Here is an 18,601-nt window from a genome sequence, read left to right on the forward strand (position 1 = left end):
GGGGGGTCCCCCCGGGGCCGCTCGTGCGCGGCGGCAGGGCCGAGCCGGGCGCCCCGCGCAGTGCTGCCCCCTGCCCTCCGCCCTGCCGAACGGCCCCGCCCGGCCGCGCTGACCGCCGCCCCGTGACGTCACAGCTGCCCCGTGACGTCACCGCCGCCTGGCCGCCGTTGCCGGGGGGGGGGTCGGCTGGGGGCAGCATGGCGCCGTCCCCATGGCGACGCCGCTGTGACGCAATCTCTCCGCGACCCTCCCCGGAAGTGGGCGGGCGGCGCCGCGCTGATTGCGTCACGGGGGGCGGCGGCGGCGGCGGCGCCTTCTCCAGCGGCGGTAGCGGGACGGGCCGGGCCTGGGGCTCCGCCATGGAGAGTGCGAGCCAGGGTAGGGCTGCGGCTGCCGCGCTTGGGCTGCCCGGGACCAGCTTTCGCCTCCGGACGCTTTGTGGGGCGGGGCTCCCGGGGAGGCCGTGAGGGGCAGAGGCGGCCTGTGGGGTCGAGAAGGCCCCAGGCGGCGGTAGGGGGAGGGGGCTATTGCCGTGAGGGGGTGATGAGCCCCGGGGCGGTGTGCGTGAAGAGATGGCCCCGGTGCGATGAAGGCCCGAGGCGGGGCAGGGCTGCTGCCGTGAAGGGGGAGATGGACCCAGGAGAAGTGGAGAGAGGCCCGGGGGCGGCGGGGGGGCGCGGGAGGGGAGCTGCCGTGCGGGTGAGCCCCTCTGGGGCTGTAAGGGCAGGGCCCTGCCATGTGGTTTGTTTGCCCCCCCCGGGGCAGCTCCCCGCCACGGTCGTCCCCGTATTCCCCCGGGGCTTGTCGCCCTTGTCCCCCGGGGTTCGTCGTCTCCATTCTCTCCCCGGGCTCACGTGGGTCCTGCGGTACGTAGCAGCTGGTGCTGGGCAGAGGAGCTATTTTGGATGAGCAGAGCCCTGTGCTTGTGTCGCTGCTGAGAGATGCCGGTGGAGGAAACCCCAGCGGAGGTTTCTCTTCCCCTTTGTGCACAGTGCCTTTCTTCACCTTTCCCCACGGAGCCCCCAGGTTTGCATAACGTGCTTGGCTTGCTGGCTGCTTATTCTGTCTGCCCTCTGCTCCTTGTCTGTGACAGATATCAACCTTAACTCTCCCAACAAAGGTCTGCTGGCCGACACCATGACAGATGTGCCTGTGGACTCCGCCGCCTCGGCCCGCACCGCCGCGCCCGAGGGCTTGACTCTAGCCGAGGAGGAGGAGTTGAGAGCTGAGCTTGCCAAGGTAGTGGAGAGTTGGTCAGTTGGGTTCTGTGTGGCCCCAGTTGTGATCCCCCGGGCGCAGGAGCAAGCAGGAGCAGCAGCTGGGGTGGTTGTTTCTCGTTCTGCAGTGCTGTTCCCTTTGGATCTCTGGGCTGATTGTTAGCAGGCACAAAGCTGGCAGCCACATCAAACGCTGCAGCTCCTTCCCAGAGTCACTTAATTTAGAGCTCTGAGGAAATAAGTGGGTTGTGGTGCTGTGAGCTTAGCCCAGGCTCTCAGCTCCAATTTGAAGCAAGAAAACACTTCAGGCAAGTGGAATGCAGAAGAGAGTCCTTTTTCCTTAGGAAGCTGAAACAATGGAGCACTTAACATACTCTTTCCCAGCCTCTTTCTCTTCAACATCTATTCTGCTGTGCAGGCAGCTAGGTTGGTGTCTCTGTGCCTTTGAAGAGCTGGCAGCTTGTAAGATCCTACGTTTTGGGCACTTTTGGGAGGTTTCAAGGTCGGTTTATAAGTTCTGGCTGAAATTGCAGCTCTGCTCTTCTCTTGTGTTCCTGTGGTGGAATTTATCCTCCAGGTGTTAGCAGGGAAGGACTTGGTGGCACCACTCAGTTAAGGGAGAGCCAAACCCTCCCTGCTTGAAAATGACTTCAGAGAGCTTTGCAAAGGATGTCAGAAAGGCCTTTGAGGAACTCTTTGCTTTGATGACATCAGAGGCCAAGACTTGTAGATAAAACCTTAGTGAATAGGTTTTGGCAACTGATGGTTATCTGGTGGTGACATTGCACCTCCAGGGGTGAGCTCTGATCTTGCTGCCATTAAGTCACCAGCACAGAGACTTGTGAGGATGTTTTCCTCATTGCAGTCTGAGTTGTAGGCCTCTTACTCTAGCACTGTTCTGTCCACTTGGGTTCCTCTGCCTGTAGCTGCTGTTCCTTCCTACCAGCTCTTTGCACCTTGCTAGTGCTGAGGCTGGTAGAGCCCTGGCTCAGCTTCCAGAGCTTTCCTGAGCTGTGACTTAAGGCAAACCTCCACCTCTCCCCAAGGTTGAAGAAGAAATTGGGACTCTGAGACAAGTTCTGGCTGCTAAAGAGAGGCACTGTGGGGAGCTGAAGAGGAAGCTGGGCCTGACTCCCTTGGATGGGCTAAAGCAGAACCTCTCCAAGAGCTGGCACGACGTCCAAGTCTCCACCGCGTAAGTGTGATCCACCTGCGCTCCAGGAGGCCTCTCCAGCGTTTCTGTCCCAGCAGGGGCTGTGCCAGGGCTCTCCCAGGTGGCTGGAAGCTCTTGCTCTGGTGCATCTGTGGAGCACAAGGCACTCAAAAAGCAAGCACTGCACTGCTGTTGCATGGCAGCACAAACAGCCCCTCCTGTGGCTGAGCTGCTGCTGAGCTGCTGCTGGATGCCCTTTCTCGTCATCTTCAAGGCCTGGATTGCCTTGGCAGTGCCAGGAGGAGGGGGAAAGAGGTAAGTTGGGCCCTGCAGTTGTGCCTGGCTGTACAGGTGCCCCTAGAGCTGTGACCAGTCTGAAGTACCTGGTACCTTGACTGGGATTTGGGGCTGCTGGCAGTGCTGCTGCAGAGCAGATCCTTGAGCTGTTCATCTCTTTGTCCCTTCCCTTTTCCTCTTCATCCTCCCTGCACCCCTGCCTGGTCTCTGTTGCTGTCCCTGAAACCTGTCCTTGTCTTCTGCAGAGAAATGAATACTGAAGCTATATTCATGAACACTTTCTGTTTCTAGCTATGTGAAAACCTCAGAGAAACTTGGCGAGTGGAATGACAGAGTGACCCAGTCTGACTTGTGAGTGCCTCGGGCTCCTCAGCACCTCCTCCCTGCTGCACTCCCCAGCTTCTGCTACTGCTTGTCCTCACAGGCCCCAGGGCTGGCTTGGGAGCTGGAGGGAGCAGGACTGTCAGTAGCAGCATGCTTGGCTTCCAGCTGTGAGCACCCCTCAGCTGCAGAGGAGAGGAGTGCATGCTGCTGCTCTCAGCTCTCTCATGGCCTGCCCACTACAGAAGATAATCCCAATCAGTTACCAGACCCCACTGGATGAGAAACCCAATCCAAACTCTCAAGCAGCCTTCAGCTGCTCATGGGTAGGGCAGGCTGCTGTGCTCAGGGGCCTTGCTAAGGAGCCTCTTGCCTTTAAACTGTTTTATCTTCTCATTGCATGTGGAGCTGTTAGAGCAGGTCCAGAGGAGGCCATGAGGATGATCTGAGGGCTGGAGACAGGCTGAGAGAGTTGGAGTTCTTCAGTCTGAAGAAGAGGAGAGTCCAGGGAGACCTTGGAGCAGCCCTCCAGCAGCTGAAGGAGGCTGCAGGAAGGCTGGGGAGGGGCTTTGTGTGAAGGCATGCAGTGAGAGGAGATGGAGCAGTGGCTTCAAAGTGGAAGAGGCTGGATTTGGGTTGGGCATTAGGAAGAACTCCATGAGGGTGGGGAGGCACTGGAACAGCTTCCCCAGAGAAACTGGGGAGACTCCAAGGCAGGAACTGTTCACATCCAGCTTGGATGGGACCTTGAGCAAGCTGGTCCCTGCCCATGGCAGGGGGGTTGGAACCAGACGGTCTTTGAGGTCCCTTCCAACCCAGCCCATTGTGTGACTCTGTGCCAGGGGCAGGTGCTGGGGGCACTCAGCTGTGGCTGGCAGTGGAGGCAGTGCAAATGCTGAGACATCCCTTGATGGTGATGTGTGTGAACCCTTCTGATGCCAGCATGGGGAAGCCATGAGTTTTGGTCGTTGCTGTGCAGCTGAGCAGGTGCCAGATGCAGGCAGAGGACATCTGGCTGGCTGTAGAGTATCTGTTGGTTGTTAGACATGAGAGTGACTCCTGCTGCACAGCTGAGCCTCAGGGAGCCTTGGGGTGTGCTCTGCACTCGAGTCTCTCCCCTCCTTTCTCTTGTGGTGAAGGGGGTGAGTGTGTAGCTAAGAGGAAGGGTTGGGTGGGGAGCATCCAGTCATCAGTGAGGGTCACTGATCCAGCTGGGCTTAGTCCACTGCAGGGGGAGCTCAGCTGCCTGTACCATGCCACCTGCAGGCCCTCTGCCTGGGTTGGTGGCAGCCACTTTCTGCAGTGCTTGTGTTTGCTCTGCACCTCCACTCTGAGTTCCCACAGCCCCTGAGGTGCCCCTTGGGCTGTAGAGACTGCTGAAGATCAATGAGCTTGGGCAGGTCAGCCTATGGGTGAGGGGCTTTGGGGGTGGCCCTCTGCTTCCTTTGCTCTGGTTTTGGCCCTGAGCTGGTTCACTGCTCTGTGCTCTCCAGCCCAGGCCTGCCACAGTGCCTGTGGAGAGGCAGCAGCAGATGTGAAGGCTTCCAATTCCTGCCACCCCTGAGCTGCAGGCTTGGTTTCTGTGTGCTCAGTGCTTGAACACCTGGGCCTTAGCTGTCTCCCTGCCTCCCCACAGCTCCTTCCCTTCTGGCTGTAACAGAGGGGGCTCCATTGTCAGGGAACTAAAGCCTGTGACACTCTGAAGTGTGAAGAGACAGCTCAGGGTGTGGAAGGTGTCCAGAGAGGCATCTGCCAGGAGCCTGGGCTCACTATCTAACCTCCCTTGTGTTTGCAGCTGTCTCTCAGCCAGCAGCACACTGGGGCAGTGGAATGAACTCAGTCAGGAGTGGGAGTGTCCTCTCCTCCAGCTGGCCTGCCAGCCTGCACTGCTCTCCTCTGCTCTGCTCCCACAGCTCTGCTTTCACCTGGCTCTCTTTGGAGCTCTCTCTTTTCTAGCCTTCACCTTTCTTAACCCTCTTCTGTGTGAGGAAGCTTTTCCTCAGGTCACTGTTTGCATGATTGCATTGTGGGCCAGGTGATGGCCCTCGGGTGCCTGCTTGCTCTCAGGGGACATGGACCTGATGGAGAGGGTCCAGAGGGGGGCATGAAAATGCTCAGGGGGCTGGAGCAGCTCTGCCACAAGGACAGGCTGAGGGAGCTGGGGGAGTTCAGCCTGGAAAGGAGAAGGCTGCAGGCAGAGCTCAGAGCAGCTCCCAGCAGCTGAAGGGCTCCCAGCAGGCTGCAGAGGGACTGCTCCCAAAGGCCTGCAGGGACAGCACCAGGGGCAGAGGTTTGAAATGAGAGCAGAGCAGATTGAGATTGGAGGTGAGGAGCAAGTTGTGCCCCAGGAGGCTGCTGGAACCCTGCAGCAGGTTGCCCAGGGAGGGAGCTGAGGCCTCATGGCTGGAGCTGTGCAAGGTGAGGCTGGAGAAGGCTGTGAGCAAGCTGCTGCAGGGCAGGATGTCCCTGCTGAGGGCAGGGGGTGCACTGGATGACCCCCAACCCTTTCTGGGACTCTGTCATGCTGTTAAGTGCCTGGAACTCAGGTCTCCCCTGGACTGACTTGTGGAAGGGCAGTGTGGAAGTTGGCCTTTGGCCTTCTCCCTGCATCTTCCCCCCAGCAGGCAGTGGGAGCAGGCAGCCTGTGCTGTTGTGTTCTGAGCTGATTGAAACCTTGCTTGGTTGGGTCTAGGGGAGGCAGCCTGGCCTGCTCTCTGGAGTGGGTCTGGAGCTCAGTGCTTGGAGCTGGGTTAGCAGCAGTGTGTGGCAGAGCAGGAGGCTCTCTTCAGACAAAGAGCAGGGATGAGAGGTGGGAGCAGCACAGAGGCCTGCAGGCAGGCAGCCTGCTGTCAGTGTCTGCTGCCTGTGGCTGGCTGAAGATGGAAGTGGCCTCTCTTCCACTTGCCTTGGTGTTCACCCATGCTGGCAGCTGTGGCTGTGAGCCCAGGGCTGTCTAATCAGAGCCTGGCTGTGGCTGCTGGAGCTGCAGAGCTCTCCTGGTCTCAGCTTCCCTGAGTGCCGGAAGCCTGCGGCCGCGGCGCTGGCCCCGAGCTGGGCAGCCTGGGCAGCACTGCTCTGGCAGCAGGCACTGGCAGCTCTTGCTGGTGAGGTGACAGTGGAGGGGTGATGGGGATGCAGGAGTAGCTGGTGAGGCAGCAGCTGGAGTGCTGGCTCTGGGCTCCCTACTTCAAGGACAGGGACTTGCTGGAGAGGGTCCAGCAAAGGGCTCCAGGGCTGCTGAGGGGGCTGGAACCTCGCTGAGGGGGAAAGGCTGAGAGGATTGGAGCTCTGTAGTCTGGAGAGAGCAGCCTGAGGGGGCTCTGATCAATGCTGATCAAAGATGGGTGGCAGGGGGATGGGAGCAGGCTGTGTTCAGTGCTGCCCAGGGGCAAGGGGCACACACATGGACATCTGAAGCTCCATCTGGACATGAGGAGGAGCTGCTTTAAGGCTGCTGGAGCCCTGGAGCTGGCTGCCCAGAGAGGTGGTGGAGCCTCCATCTCTGGGGACATTCCAAACCCCCCTGGCTGTGTTCTGGGTGACCTTCTCTAAGTGACCTGCCTTGGCAGGGGGGGTTTGGACCTGGTCAGGGACAATGCAGAGCTCAGCAGGGAAGAGCCTGAAGGCATCTGCACAAAGCCCCAAACCCAGGAGTGAAAACTCCTCCTTGTTGCCTCTCTGCCTTTCCTGAGCTTCAGATAAAGGCAGGGGAAGTTCTGCTTCTGTTCTCAGCTGCTGCTGGCATCTCCCAGAATTGTCCCTGACCAGGACCCTGGCTGGACTGGGAGCAGGCCCAGGAGGTGACCCTCTGGTGCTCCTGTGCACTGCTCACTTTCCTGGCAGTGGCCACTGCTGGGCTCAGACTTGGCCTCTGTGAGCCTTGCCCAGGCAGGCCAGGACTCAGCCCAGCCTGTCCCCAGCTCCAGCTTGGCTGTCAGCAGGCCCCAGGATGACTTCTGGAGCCAGGCAGCTGGATGGGAACAAGTGAGAGGAAGGTGATGTGGATGGCTGGATGGAGGAGGCTGCAGCCCTGGCTCCTCTCTCTCAGGGTTTGTAGGAGAGGGTTGGGATGGAAGCTTTGAGTGCCCCAGGCTGAGCACCACAGGGCTGAGCACCACAGGGCAGAGCAAGGGACAAGGCAGAGCTCCCCTTGGTTGCCCTCAGGTGTGGCTCACTCTCCTGTGCTCAGGTGGTGAGTGGCTGGGGGCTTCAGCCTTGATGGACCTGGCCATGGGGGAGAGCAGTGGAAGCCTCTAGGTCAGGGCTGGGAGCAGTTAAGCTGCATGAAAGCTTTGTATAACCTGAGCCCTGGCTGCCACAGGGCAGCTCCACATCTCTGGTGGCAGCTCTGGGTTAGAGCTCCTCAGCTGCTCTTCCCTGGCTCTGCCTCCTGCACTGCAGCAGTGGAGGGAGGCTGTGGGGGTGTGGGGGAGCTGTGGCTGCAGGAGCAGGCTGCGGGGCCCGAGGAGGCTGCGGGGCCCGAGGAGGCTGCGGGGCCGGAGCAGGCTGCGGGGGCCGAGGTGGCTGCGGGGGCCGAGGTGGCTGCAGGGGCCGAGGAGGCTGCAGGGGCAGGAGGTGGCTGCAGGGGCCGAGGTGGCTGCAGGGGCCGAGGTGGCTGCGGGGGCCGAGGTGGCTGCGGGGCCCGAGGTGGCTGCGGGGGCCGAGGTGGCTGCAGGGGCCGAGGTGGCTGCGGGGGCCGAGGTGGCTGCGGGGGCCGAGGAGGCTGCAGGGGCAGGAGGTGGCTGCAGGGGCCGAGGTGGCTGCAGGGGCCGAGGAGGCTGCAGGGGCAGGAGGTGGCTGCAGGGGCCGAGGTGGCTGCAGGGGCCGAGGTGGCTGCGGGGGCCGAGGTGGCTGCGGGGCCCGAGGTGGCTGCGGGGCCCGAGGTGGCTGCAGGGCCGAGGTGGCTGCAGGGCCGAGGTGGCTGCAGGGGCAGGAGGTGGCTGCAGGGGCAGGAGGTGGCTGCAGGGGCAGGAGCAGGCTGCAGGGGCCGAGGTGGCTGCGGGGGCCGAGGTGGCTGCAGGGCTGAGCTGCTGCTGGGGAGTTCCTTTCTTCTGCCAAGTTTACACTCAGCTGGGAGGTTGCCCTGCTGGGGGTTGCTGCACCACGGTCACCTGCAGCATGCAGACTGCACTGCTGCCAGCACAAGCTCTGCTCTGCTCTGCTGGGGGAGCAGCACTGGAGGGCTGCAGATTCAGCTTCCTTAAGAATCCTGCTGTCAGCTCCTGGGAGGCCTCTGGCCTTGATCTGCTGGATTCTGGCTGAGAGAACTGAGGCTCTGGAGTCTTGAAGAGCAGCCTGAGGGGGATCTGATCAGTGCTGATCAGTGCTTCAGGGGTGGGTGTCAGGGGGATGGGACCAGGACAAGGGGGAACAGCCCCAGGCTCCAGCTAAACAGGAGGAGGAACCTCCATTGAAGGGTGCACTGCATCCCAGGCCCACCTGGATGTGTTCCTGGGCAACCTTCTCCAGGGGATGCTGCCCTGGCAGGGGGGTTGGAGTGGCTGATCTGGAGAGGTCCCTTCCAGCCCCTGCCATTGTCTGTTGGAGCTGGACAGGACAGCTGGGAGCCTGCAGCTGTGCAGGCTGTGATGGTGCCCTGGGAGTCTCTGAGCCCTTCCTCTCCTGGCTCAGTGCTGATCTCTGGGGGCTGAGTGCCAGGCAGGCCTGGGGTCAGCACCAATACCTCAGGCAGCACAAGGTCCTGGGGGGTTCTGTGGGCCAGCTGTACATCAAATCCCAGGACTGAGCTCAGGCAGCTGGGGAGGAGCCCAGCTGCTGGAGGCCAGCACTGAGATCCTGCCCTTCCAGAGCAGCTCTGGCTCTGGGATTCAGTCACTGCAGCAGCTGCAAGTGTGTGAGAGCAGCACTGGTGCTGAGCAGGGCACAGCAGGAGCCAGCAGTGTGAGCCTGCAGCTCAGGAGGCCAAGGGCAGCCTGGGCTGCACCCAGAGCAGTGTGGCCAGAGAGGATCCTGCCCCTCTGCTCTGCTCTGACCTCCCCTGGAGCACTGTCTCCAGCTCTGGAGCTGTCACCACAGGAAGGACCTGGAGCTGATGGAGAGGGCCCAGAGGAGGCCAGGAGAATGCTCAGGGGGTTGGAGCAGCTCTGCTCCAAGGCCAGGCTGAGGGAGCTGGGGGAGTTCAGCCTGGGGAAGAGAAGGCTGCAGGCAGAGCTTGGAGCAGCTGCCAGAGCTTCTCTGGGGACTGTCAAGCCCTGCCTGGATGCATCCCTGGGGGACCTGCCCTGGGGGGTCCTGCTGTGGCAGGGGGTTGCAGTTGATCCCTTCCAGCCCCCAGCACTCAGTGGTTCTGCCATCAGCTGCCAAGGAGCAGCTGTCAGCTCCTCTGGTGCTGTGGCTGATGGTAACTGATGGGAAGCTTCTGCCCCAGCTTCTTTCTCCCCAGGGAGCAGCTGTGGAGGGGGTGCTGAGCCCTCCAGTGCTTCCTGTGCACTCAGCTTGGCTTGGCTCCTTTGCTCCATAGCCTAACCCTCAGCAAGCTCTTGTGCTGCTGCAGGGTCTCTGGGGTGGTTCCTAGAGCTGAAGGAGAGCACAGGAGAGCTGCAGGGCACACAGTGCTGTGGTGCTGCAGGTGCCACAGGCTGGGCCTGGGGGCTGCCTGCCAGTGTTGGGCAGCCCTCAGAGCATGTGGTGCAGGGCAGTGTGTGGAAAGGTTGATCCTCCACCTGCTGGCTTCTTAACTTCAGCCTCTGGATGCAGGCAGGGCTGGGAGGGGCTCCCTGAGGGGGGAGTGCAGCTCACTAACCCAGCTCCTCTCCTTCCTCTCACCCAAGGGGCTGGGGGGCTGCTCCTTGCCTCCAGAGCCCACCTGGCAGTTCAGGCTCTGATCTTTCCTTTTCAGCTACAAGAAGACCCAGGAAACCCTCTCCCAGGCAGGGCAGAAGACTTCAGCAGCCCTGTCCAATGTGGGCTCTGTTCTCAGCAGGAAGTTTGGTGACATGAGGTAAGATTTGTGCTGCTTTGATCCTGGCTGCTCCCAGCAGTGAGGCTCCAGGGAGCAGCTGGGCTTGGGGCTCTGCCCTGTGCCTTGCTGCATATCCAGCAGTCCCTTGCTCCTGGCTCAGGAGAGATTGAACTCTTTAGAGACTTTTTGATGGCCCAAACCTGTTCTGAGGCATTCAGCTCTGGTTTGGCTGGGAGCTGCCACACCTTGCTGTGTGGCTTTGGTTCTCAGCAGCCTCTCCCCTCCTCCTGCCCTGTGCTTCCCCTGCAGCTTCACAGCATGTACAAGAAACTAGATTCAAGTTTACCTTTCCCATTCATGGCTGGGGAACAAGTCCTGCCCCAGGAGGCTGCTGGAACCCTGCAGCAGGCTGCCCAGGGAGGGAGCTGAGGCCTCATGGCTGGAGCTGTGCAAGGTGAGGCTGGAGAAGGCTGTGAGCAAGCTGCTGCAGGGCAGGATGTCCCTGCTGAGGGCTGGGTGAGCTCTGGAGCTCCCTTCCCACCCACCCCAGTCCATGAGTGGGTTCTGGAGGGCTGCCTCCTCAGTGGCACTGCTTAGGAGTGGGAAGAGCTCAGCCCTGTGCTCTGCTCTGTTACAGTGGGGCTGCTTCATGCAGGTTCCAGCCCTGGCTGTGCCCTTGCAGGCACAGTGGTGTCCTGGAGCCTGGAAGATAGGAATGGCCCCAGGGGGCCATGGCCACTGACATGGCTTCCTCTGGCTGCTGCTTGTCTGACTGCTCCAGCAGAGGAGCTCTGAGGTGCCTGCAGGTGCAGGCCTCTGGCTGGAACCTGGAGAGCTGGCTCCCTGAGCTGCTGGCTGAGCTGCCTGCTCTGCAGAGCTCAGGGTTCAGCTGCTGCCTCACCTGACCTTCACATCCAAGCCAGAGGCTGCTTCCCCTTCAGGCTTTCCCAGGCAGGGTCCCTGCCCATGTTGTCCTTGGCACTGAGACCTGGTTCTGGGCAGGAGTGCCTGAGGAAGTGTTGTGCCTCACAGCCTGTCCCAGCCCCTGGACTGAGTGCCAGGCTGTGGTTCTTTGTAGGGAGTTTGCTACTCTGCTGTGGCTGGGAGGATCCAAGTGGTAAGAACCTGCTGGCCTCTGCTCAGAGTGCTGCCTTGCTCTGGTCTGTCCTGAGTGGTTTGCTGTGGGCCTGGAGGGGCACTCTGGCTGTTTGCAGTAGCTCACTCCTCTGAGTTTGGCAGAGGAGGAGCTGGCTTCCTGCCCCTTCCAGCAGTTGAGTTCTGACTTTTCTTTCCTGGAAACTGCTCCAATGTGCAGGAGGAGTTAGCAGATCAGATGCTAGCCCAAGGTGGGGGTGGGGGTGGGCAATGCATTTTGCTGAGGGGAAGCCAACTAAATTAGTACTGAGAGCTGGGGGTGTGCAGCCTGGGGAGGGGAAGGCTGCAGGCAGAGCTCAGAGCAGCTCCCAGCAGCTGAAGGGCTCCCAGCAGGCTGCAGAGGGACTGCTCCCAAAGGCCTGCAGAGACAGCACCAGGGGCAGTGGTTTGAAATGAGAGCAGAGCAGATTGAGATTGGAGGTGAGGAGCAAGTTGTGCCCCAGGAGGCTGCTGGAACCCTGCAGCAGGTTGCCCAGGGAGGGAGCTGAGGCCTCATGGCTGGAGCTGTGCAAGGTGAGGCTGGAGAAGGCTGTGAGCAAGCTGCTGCAGGGAGGATGTCCCTGCTGAGGGCAGGGGTGCACTGGGTGAGCTCTGGAGCTCCCTTCCAGCCCATTCTGGGATTCTAGAAGTGAGGTACATTTGGTGCCTGACTTCTGCACTCTGGTGCCACAGGGATGGGGAACTGCTTCTGGAGAGCAGGACAGGGAACTCCTGAACCCACATGGCCACCCTGTGGGCAGGCCTGGGACAATCCAGATCCCCACTCAGCAGCAGCAATCTTTGTGCCCATCCCAGGACCAGGTGATGAGGGAGGAAAGGCACAGCCCTGTGAGGAGTGAGCCTGACCCTCTGCTGCCAGAGGGGAGGGGAGGGGAGGGCTGGCTGTGCAGGCTGCTGGCCTCTGCAGCCTCTGCTGCTGGCCTCTGCAGCCCTGCTGCTGCTCAGCACAAATCCCTACCCCAAACAACTGCATCTCTCTTTGTACCTTGAGGGGCTGTTAGGAAGTAGAGGCAGCCACTTGGGAATCCCTGCCAGAAGCACTCCAGCAGGCTCTGCCTGCTCTCTGGGGGGGCACACAGCAGTGGGTGACTGCTTGAAGCTGGTTGTTTAAGGCTCCCTCTCTGCTGTGTGTATCTGAACAAGGCTCTGTCTCCTGTGCTGCACTCTGGGGTCTGTGGCTCTTGGAAAGGTTTAACTCTGGGCAGAAGTTTCTGCAGGACCTGTCCCACTTCCCCCCTGGCCAGGTGGAAGTGGGGTGCTGAGGTGTGATCAGAGCTGGCCAGGGGCCTGGTGTGGTGTTCTGATCACTTCTCAAAGAGTTCTGATCTCTGTCCCCAGGGAATCTGTTCCAAAGCCTCAGAGCAACCTCTGCTGCTGGACTTTCCCTTTCCCCTCTCCCCCCACACTCACTTGCAGAGCAAGTTCATTTTCCACCACTGGAAGTGGTGAGATAACAGAAGGGATTTCCTTGTTTAGCCAGCCTCAGGGGCTGATGAACACAAGGGAAGCAGTGATGGATGGCCCTGATGCCTCTGACCCTCAGAGCCAGGGAGGCTGCTGGGGAGTGCAAGCCCCTGGCTGAAACCTTCAGGGCTGCTGTGTTCTGCTCCAGCTGATGTGGCAGCAGGAAGAGCTGTGGGCTGGGAGCTGCTGGGAGCTGAGGAGCCCTCACTGCCTTCAGCTTGGCTTGAGGGCAGCAAATGGACCTTCAGTAGCAGATGGGAGTCACCAAGTCTTGGCCAGCTCTGGCTGTGCCTCTTCTCTCCGCTTAGAGGGGAGAGTCAGTGGGCTTCTGGGTGTCCTGCCTAGCACCCTCCTGAGCCCAGCACTGCCAGCTGCAGAGTGCTTTCCTCCTGGTGACAAGAGCTTGCCCTCTGCTTCTGTGTCCCAGACACTTCCCTTCTGCTCTGCAGAATGCTACAGGCAAATTCATTCTGAGATGGTAGCCTGAGCCCCAAAGGTGCTGCAAATCCCTGAATTCAGGTGGACTTGAAACCTCTTCTGAAAGGAGAAGGCTTTGCTGCTAGATCCAGGTCAAGCTGCTGAGCAAGGGACTGCTGCTGGGGGGGGTGCAGGCAGGGCTGCAGGGGGTGCAGGCAGAGCTACGGGCTGCAGGCAGGGGGTGCAGGCAGGGGGTGCAGGCAGGGCTGCAGGGGGTGCAGGCAGAGCTGCAGGGTGCAGGCAGGGGCTGCAGGCAGGGCGGCAGGGGCTGCAGGCAGGGGTGCAGGCAGGGTGCAGGGTGCGCAGGCAGGGTGCGCAGGCAGGGGTGCAGGCAGGGGGCAAGCAGGGCTGCAGGGGCGGCAGGCAGGGCGGCAGGCAGGGCGGCAGGGGCTGCAGGGGGTGCAGGCAGGGCTGCAGGGGGTGCAGGCAGGGGGTGCAGGCAGGGTGCAGGCAGGGCGGCAGGGGCTGCAGGCAGGGCTGCAGGCAGGGCTGCAGGGGGTGCAGGCAGGGCTGCAGGGTGCAGGCAGGCGTGTTAGCTGTGCTCTCCTTCAGGCAGGAGTGAGTGGAAGGTGAATGTTTGACATGCAAAGACAGCATTTCAAGGAGCCTCCTTGCCAAGGAGCTGCCTGGGATGCATGGGGGAATGAAGCCACACAGCCTAATGCTTAGCTCTGGCTGCAGGGAAGAGCCCTTGTGCCCCTTGCCAGGTCCTTCAGATCCAACTTGCTGTGCTGGAGTGGGGTGAAGCGCTGCTGCTGGTGGGAGAAGCCCCCTGAGAGCATCTTGGTGCTCTGCCTTGCAGGGCAGGAAAGCTTCACCTGTCTCAGACTGCTGGGATGTTGCTGCCTGGCAAAATCCCAGGTGGAAATCTGCTCAGCTGCTGGGGGACAGTTTGCCCTGCAAGCTCCAGGTGGGCCAGCAGGCTGCCTGCTCTCCAGAGGCTCTTGTCTGTGGTTTGCTGAGAGGGGCTTGCTCTGAGCAGTGAGTTGCAGGTCTGCAGGCCTGCTGCCAAGTAGCCCTTGCAGCTTCCTGTTACAGAAGTGCTCAGCCAGGAGCCCTGGCAATGCTGTCTCTGTATGAGAGCTTGGGGGGGGGGAAGGGAGTGTCTTTTGCCAAGCACTGCTTAATTTGCTAAGCTGAATCTACAACAGAGTCCAGAAAGCCCCAGGGTGCCTTGGAGGCAATGGGCAGAGGCAGGGCAAGTGGTTTGGGTGCTGGGGGGGTGTGCAACCACCTCTCCCTCCCCAGCACCCTGCCTCCGAGGTACTGCTGGTGCCTTTTGTTCCCTGAAGCTCCTGATTCAGGAGCAGTGAGTGGGGTCTGCCTGCTTGTGGAGTTTACTGTGAGGGTTCCTGCTGGGAGGTTGGCTTCACTGTCCCATGACCATGTCCCTCCCTCGCCGCCCTGCGCTGACTGCTGAGTCCTGCACAAGTATCTGACTCTTGCTTCCCTTCTCTCTCTGCTGCCTGTGGCCTCTCCCAGGGCTCACCCCTTCTCCAACTCCTTTAGGTAAGACACTCTGAAGGCTCCTGGAAGGCATTTGCTTCTTGGGCAGCCCCTTGCAGATGCTGAAGGGGAGGCTGATTTAAACTCTGCCCCCCCTTGACACAGACTGAGAAACCTCCCCCAGCGCTGCCCCCGGGGGGACTCCTGTCCCAGCTGCAGCCTGATGCTGAGCTGTGGAAAACTGGGCTGCAGCTCCTCAGTGTGGGAAGAGAGGGCTGGCTCTCAGCTGCTGTGGCTGCCCACAGCAGGCTGTGTGGGGGCAGGCAGTGCTCAGGGCCTGGGCTGTGTCAGTACCCGATGGTCACTTTGCCTCTCTCCTTGTTCCGAATGCTTCCGAGCAGCAGCTACTCCATCCGGCACTCCATAAGCATGCCAGCCATGAGGTAACGTAGCCAACTCCTGGGTCTGTGAGGGGAATTGCTGGGAGAGTGCAGCTGACTGCATCCTGGTTGGGTTTATCCTCTCCTGCCTGTGCCTGGTTCCCTCCCTGAGCAGCCCCCGCTGGGTGCATGCAGTCGCCGCGGCCTGCGGCTGGAGTCCTTCAGGCTCCCTGGAGCCCAGACTCCTGGGGTGGCTCTCAGCACCTGGGTGGTTCTTGGGTGGTTCTTGGCCTCAGCCCGGAGCCACAGCTCTGCCAAAGTCTCACCAAAGCTCTCAGCTGTCAGAGGTCCTTCTCCTCCTGCAGTGTGTGGTGTGGCCACTGCCAGTGTCAGGATGGATCCTGACCTGAGCCCCCTGTCTCCAGCCTGGAAGCTCAGCTCCCTTCTTGCCATGTCCTTGTGCAGAAGGTGGAGGTGTCCTGGCAGGAGGAGCACAGCAGAGGCTGCAGGAGGGGTCTAGGGCACAGCTCTTGTGAGGAGTGGCTGAGGGAGCTGGGGGTGTTCAGCCTGCAGAAAATGAGGCTGGGGGGAGACCTTCTGGCTCTCCACAGCTCTTTGAAAGGAGGCTGGAGCCAGGTGGGGGCTGGGCCCTTCTCTCAAGGAACACGTGGTGAGACAAGAGGAAATGGCCTCAGGTTGTGCCAAGGGAGGTTCAGATTGGCCATGAGGAACAATGGTTTTGGTCCCCCCCACCAAAGGCTTTCCAGGCCTGGCCCAGGCTGCCCAGGGCAGTGGTGCAATCCCCATCCCTGGAGGGGTTTCAGAGCTGTGGTGCTGAGGGCCATGGTTTGGTGGTGCCCTGGCAGTGCTGGGGGAAGGCTTGGGCTCGATAATCTTGAGGTCTCTTCCAACTAAGATGATTCTGTGAGGCTCACAGAGGCCCTGCCTGTGTTCCTCCTCCCTGCAGATCAACAGAGGTTATTTTATGGGCACAGATCTAAAGCAGTTCTGTGGAACAGAAATAGCTGAGCTGAGGCAAGTCCTCTCCCAGGGCTCCTGCAGCCCAGCCCGGGGAGAGCAGCTCCTGATGAGTAATTGCTTGGTCTGCATGCTCAGTGCAGAGCACTCCCCTGGAATCCTGCACAGGCAGAGCTGCTTCCCAGCTTGTCAAACAACTGACCTGCTTTTCTCTGCTGGGAGGATGAAATCCTGCTTAGTTCATTGCACAGTGGGGCCTGGGAGCCTTGCCTGGTGCCAGCCAGCCCTCCTGTGCTGAGGGAGCTGCCCAGAGGTGCAGGCACATGGCCCTTCCCCTTCCAGCCAGCTGGGATGTAACCTGGGAAACCAAAGCCTTTGTTTCAAACCCTTCCCAGCTTTTCCTTGACATGATTTAAGGCAGCAGCTTCTGGTTGGAAGCCCTGCAACACTGAGAGGTAGTTCCTTCTCTGCTTGTGTCCATTCCTTGTGAGCTGGGGCCTGTTTCCCTCAGCTTGAGCAGTGGAGTGGATTGCACATGGTGTGAGCTTGGGGTGGGGGCCTTGGCTGGTGTGCCTGAGCCATCTGTGCCAAAGGCTGTGAGGAGCTGGAAGCGTTCTGGGTGCTGCTGGCACTGCCTGGGAGTGCTCAGGGAGCCCAGCCCCAGCCCTGCTGTGTGGCTTGGGGCAGTTCAGCAGCTTGGCTTGTGCTCATTTGTTTTTGTTTTCTCCTTCAAGGAATTCTGCAACCTTCAAGTCATTTGAAGATAGAGTTGGGACCATAAAGGTAACTTTATCTGTGTCTTGTGAAGATAGTGTGATGCAGAAACTTTGATTGCCTTCCTCCCTGGAGGTGTCCAAGGCCAGGCTGGGTGAGGTGTCCAAGGCCAGGCTGGGTGAGGTGTCCAAGGCCAGGCTGGGTGGGGAGGCCTTGAGCAGCCTGGGCTGGTGGGAGGTTGGAGCCTGGGCTGGAGCTGGGATGAGCTTTAAGGTCCCTCCCAACCCAAACCATTCTGTAACCTCTCAGCTATGTCAGGTCTTGGCTGCAGCAGGTGACCTTGGCAAGGGGCACTGACTTGGTGTTCTCAGTGCTGCTTTCTCATCATCCTGACTCTCTCTTCTCTCCTTTCAGTCCAGAGTGGTGGGCAGCAGGGAAAACAGCACTGACAGCCTCCACTCCCCGTCGGGGGCTGGGGACAAGCCTCCACAGGACAACACTCCCTTCTAGACCCAGGACCTGGCTTTGCAGGGCTGGGCACAGCGGAGAGCCAGCCCCCTCCCTCTCAAATCTGCCCAACAGCAAATCCTGGCAGGGGCTGAGAGGCAGGCTGGGAGCTCCATCACCCTCCCTAGACACTGCTGCTGGCTCTCCATCGGTAGAGAACGCCACCTTTTGTACACAAATGTATTTTACACTAACCTTTGTAGATGAAGTGTCACTGCTGGCCTCTGGCAGAGCAGCTGAGAGAGGTTCCTTCAAGTAGCTCAGAATTGCCATTGGGAGAGAGAAAGAATCAGCTTTGGTTTTTAACCTTTCCCCCTCTTGTCTGACATAGCTTGGAACAGCCCCTGAGCAGTGTGAGCAGGGCAGTCACTGGAGAAGCCCAAGTGCATGAGCATCTCAGCTTCAGCTTCTGGCTGCCTTCTCCCGCCACAGCATGCCATGCAGCTACTCCCTGAGCTCCCAGGCTTCTCCTGTTACTGTTTTCTCTGGCTCTTAAGGAGAGCAGTCAGGTAATGGGGGTGGAGCTGAGGTGGTGTGGCTGGGTTTGTGCTGCTTTGTCTTCTCCTCTGGGCTGGGGAAACCTCGCTGAGCAGCTGCCTGGCTGTTACACTAATGCTCTAGCTTTACAACTCCAGATCTTTATTTTTAAATGCAATGAACTTTAAGGAAATAAAGCTTAAAATGAAAGAAAAACAACCACAAAGAAAATGAATAATAAAAGCAGCAGCTTTGGCATCCTCTTAGGGCAGTGCTGCCTTGGACTCTGGAACTGGACTGCAAGCCTTACATCACCTCATGCTTTATTTGTTGAGGGCGGGGGGTTTTGTCTCTAGAGGAGGGTGTGAAGCTGGAGGGCTGAGCACTGGAGTTCTGCACCATCCCCAGCAGCAGCAGCATGCTTGTGAGCCAGTCCTTGTGTTCAGTTCAGTGGTGCACTCTGCTTCCTGAGCGTGAAGCTTGCTTCTCCCTCCTCAGTTCACACCTTGGTTCCTGGAGGAGAAAGGGCAGAGGGCTGCTAGTGAGCAGGCATACCAAGGCCAACCTTGTCTCTAGCACTATGGACACAGGTGGAGGGACTCTGTTCCCTGTGGACTCCTCCACCTGCCCAGGACTGGATGGGTGTTCTCTGTTGAAGGCCCCAGCTGTAAGTTTTGGGTTCCACAAGTGGCTAAAGAGCCACAGAGCTCAGCCAGTTCCTTCAGGAGCTCTTCTGATGTCCAACTCCATTGCTCAGGAGCTGAAGGATGCTGAGTGTTCTCCCAGAGGCCTGATCTTCTTCCAGGTGAGGTGCCTGCAGTAGGAGTGCCTGGGGTGAGCGATCCTGTGCCTTAGAGGCACCTTGGCACTGACTCAGGTCTGACTGGCTGATGTGCAGAGCAGGGCAGTTGTGGTGGTTTATCACCCTGGAGGGACTCAGCCTTCTCTCTCCCTTCTTCTAGAGGAGCAAGATTTGACACTTGCCTGCTTGCTGAACCCCTTCCCCCATCCCCTGCTCCCCTCCTGTGGACCTGGGGCCCCAGGGTGGCATGAGAAGGCAGGTGTGCTGGGCTGGGGGTGGAGCATGGCGTGT

The 18,601-nt window shown here is 60.0% G+C and overlaps 1 protein-coding gene across 10 annotated transcripts; it reads left to right on the forward strand.

Annotated features, from left to right (window-relative positions):
• Positions 1-270: 270 nt before the first annotated feature.
• TPD52L2 (TPD52 like 2) lies at positions 271-17,774 on the forward strand. 10 transcript variants are annotated; one of them, XM_068150234.1, is made up of 10 exons: positions 271-378; positions 1,094-1,239; positions 2,264-2,412; positions 2,959-3,018; positions 9,848-9,949; positions 10,989-11,027; positions 14,489-14,515; positions 14,854-14,895; positions 16,545-16,593; positions 16,939-17,774. In XM_068150234.1, the coding sequence occupies exons 1-10, from the start codon at positions 360-362 to the stop codon at positions 17,032-17,034; spliced, it is 729 nt and encodes a 242-aa protein (XP_068006335.1). In that variant the 5' UTR covers positions 271-359; the 3' UTR covers positions 17,035-17,774. The 10 variants fall into 10 exon arrangements, with proteins under 10 accessions (XP_068006335.1, XP_068006337.1, XP_068006338.1 ...); XM_068150235.1 differs by having other exon boundaries at positions 272-378; positions 1,121-1,239; XM_068150236.1 differs by lacking the exon at positions 10,989-11,027.
• The last annotated feature ends 827 nt before the right edge of the window (positions 17,775-18,601 follow it).

Source organism: Melanerpes formicivorus, unplaced genomic scaffold (assembly GCF_026170545.1).
Source record: "Melanerpes formicivorus ecotype bairdi unplaced genomic scaffold, bMelFor1.0.p_v2 SCAF_19, whole genome shotgun sequence".
NCBI classification, from domain to species: Eukaryota; Metazoa; Chordata; class Aves; order Piciformes; family Picidae; genus Melanerpes; species Melanerpes formicivorus.

What these genes read in the sequence shown, in the direction of transcription:
- TPD52L2 (XM_068150234.1), top strand. An exon ending in CCCTTCTCCAACTCCTTTAG is followed by an intron (nt 14,516 to 14,853) that starts GTAAGACACTCT and finishes GCTTCCGAGCAG; the next exon opens with CAGCTACTCCATCCGGCACT. An exon ending in ATAAGCATGCCAGCCATGAG is followed by an intron (nt 14,896 to 16,544) that starts GTAACGTAGCCA and finishes TTCTCCTTCAAG; the next exon opens with GAATTCTGCAACCTTCAAGT.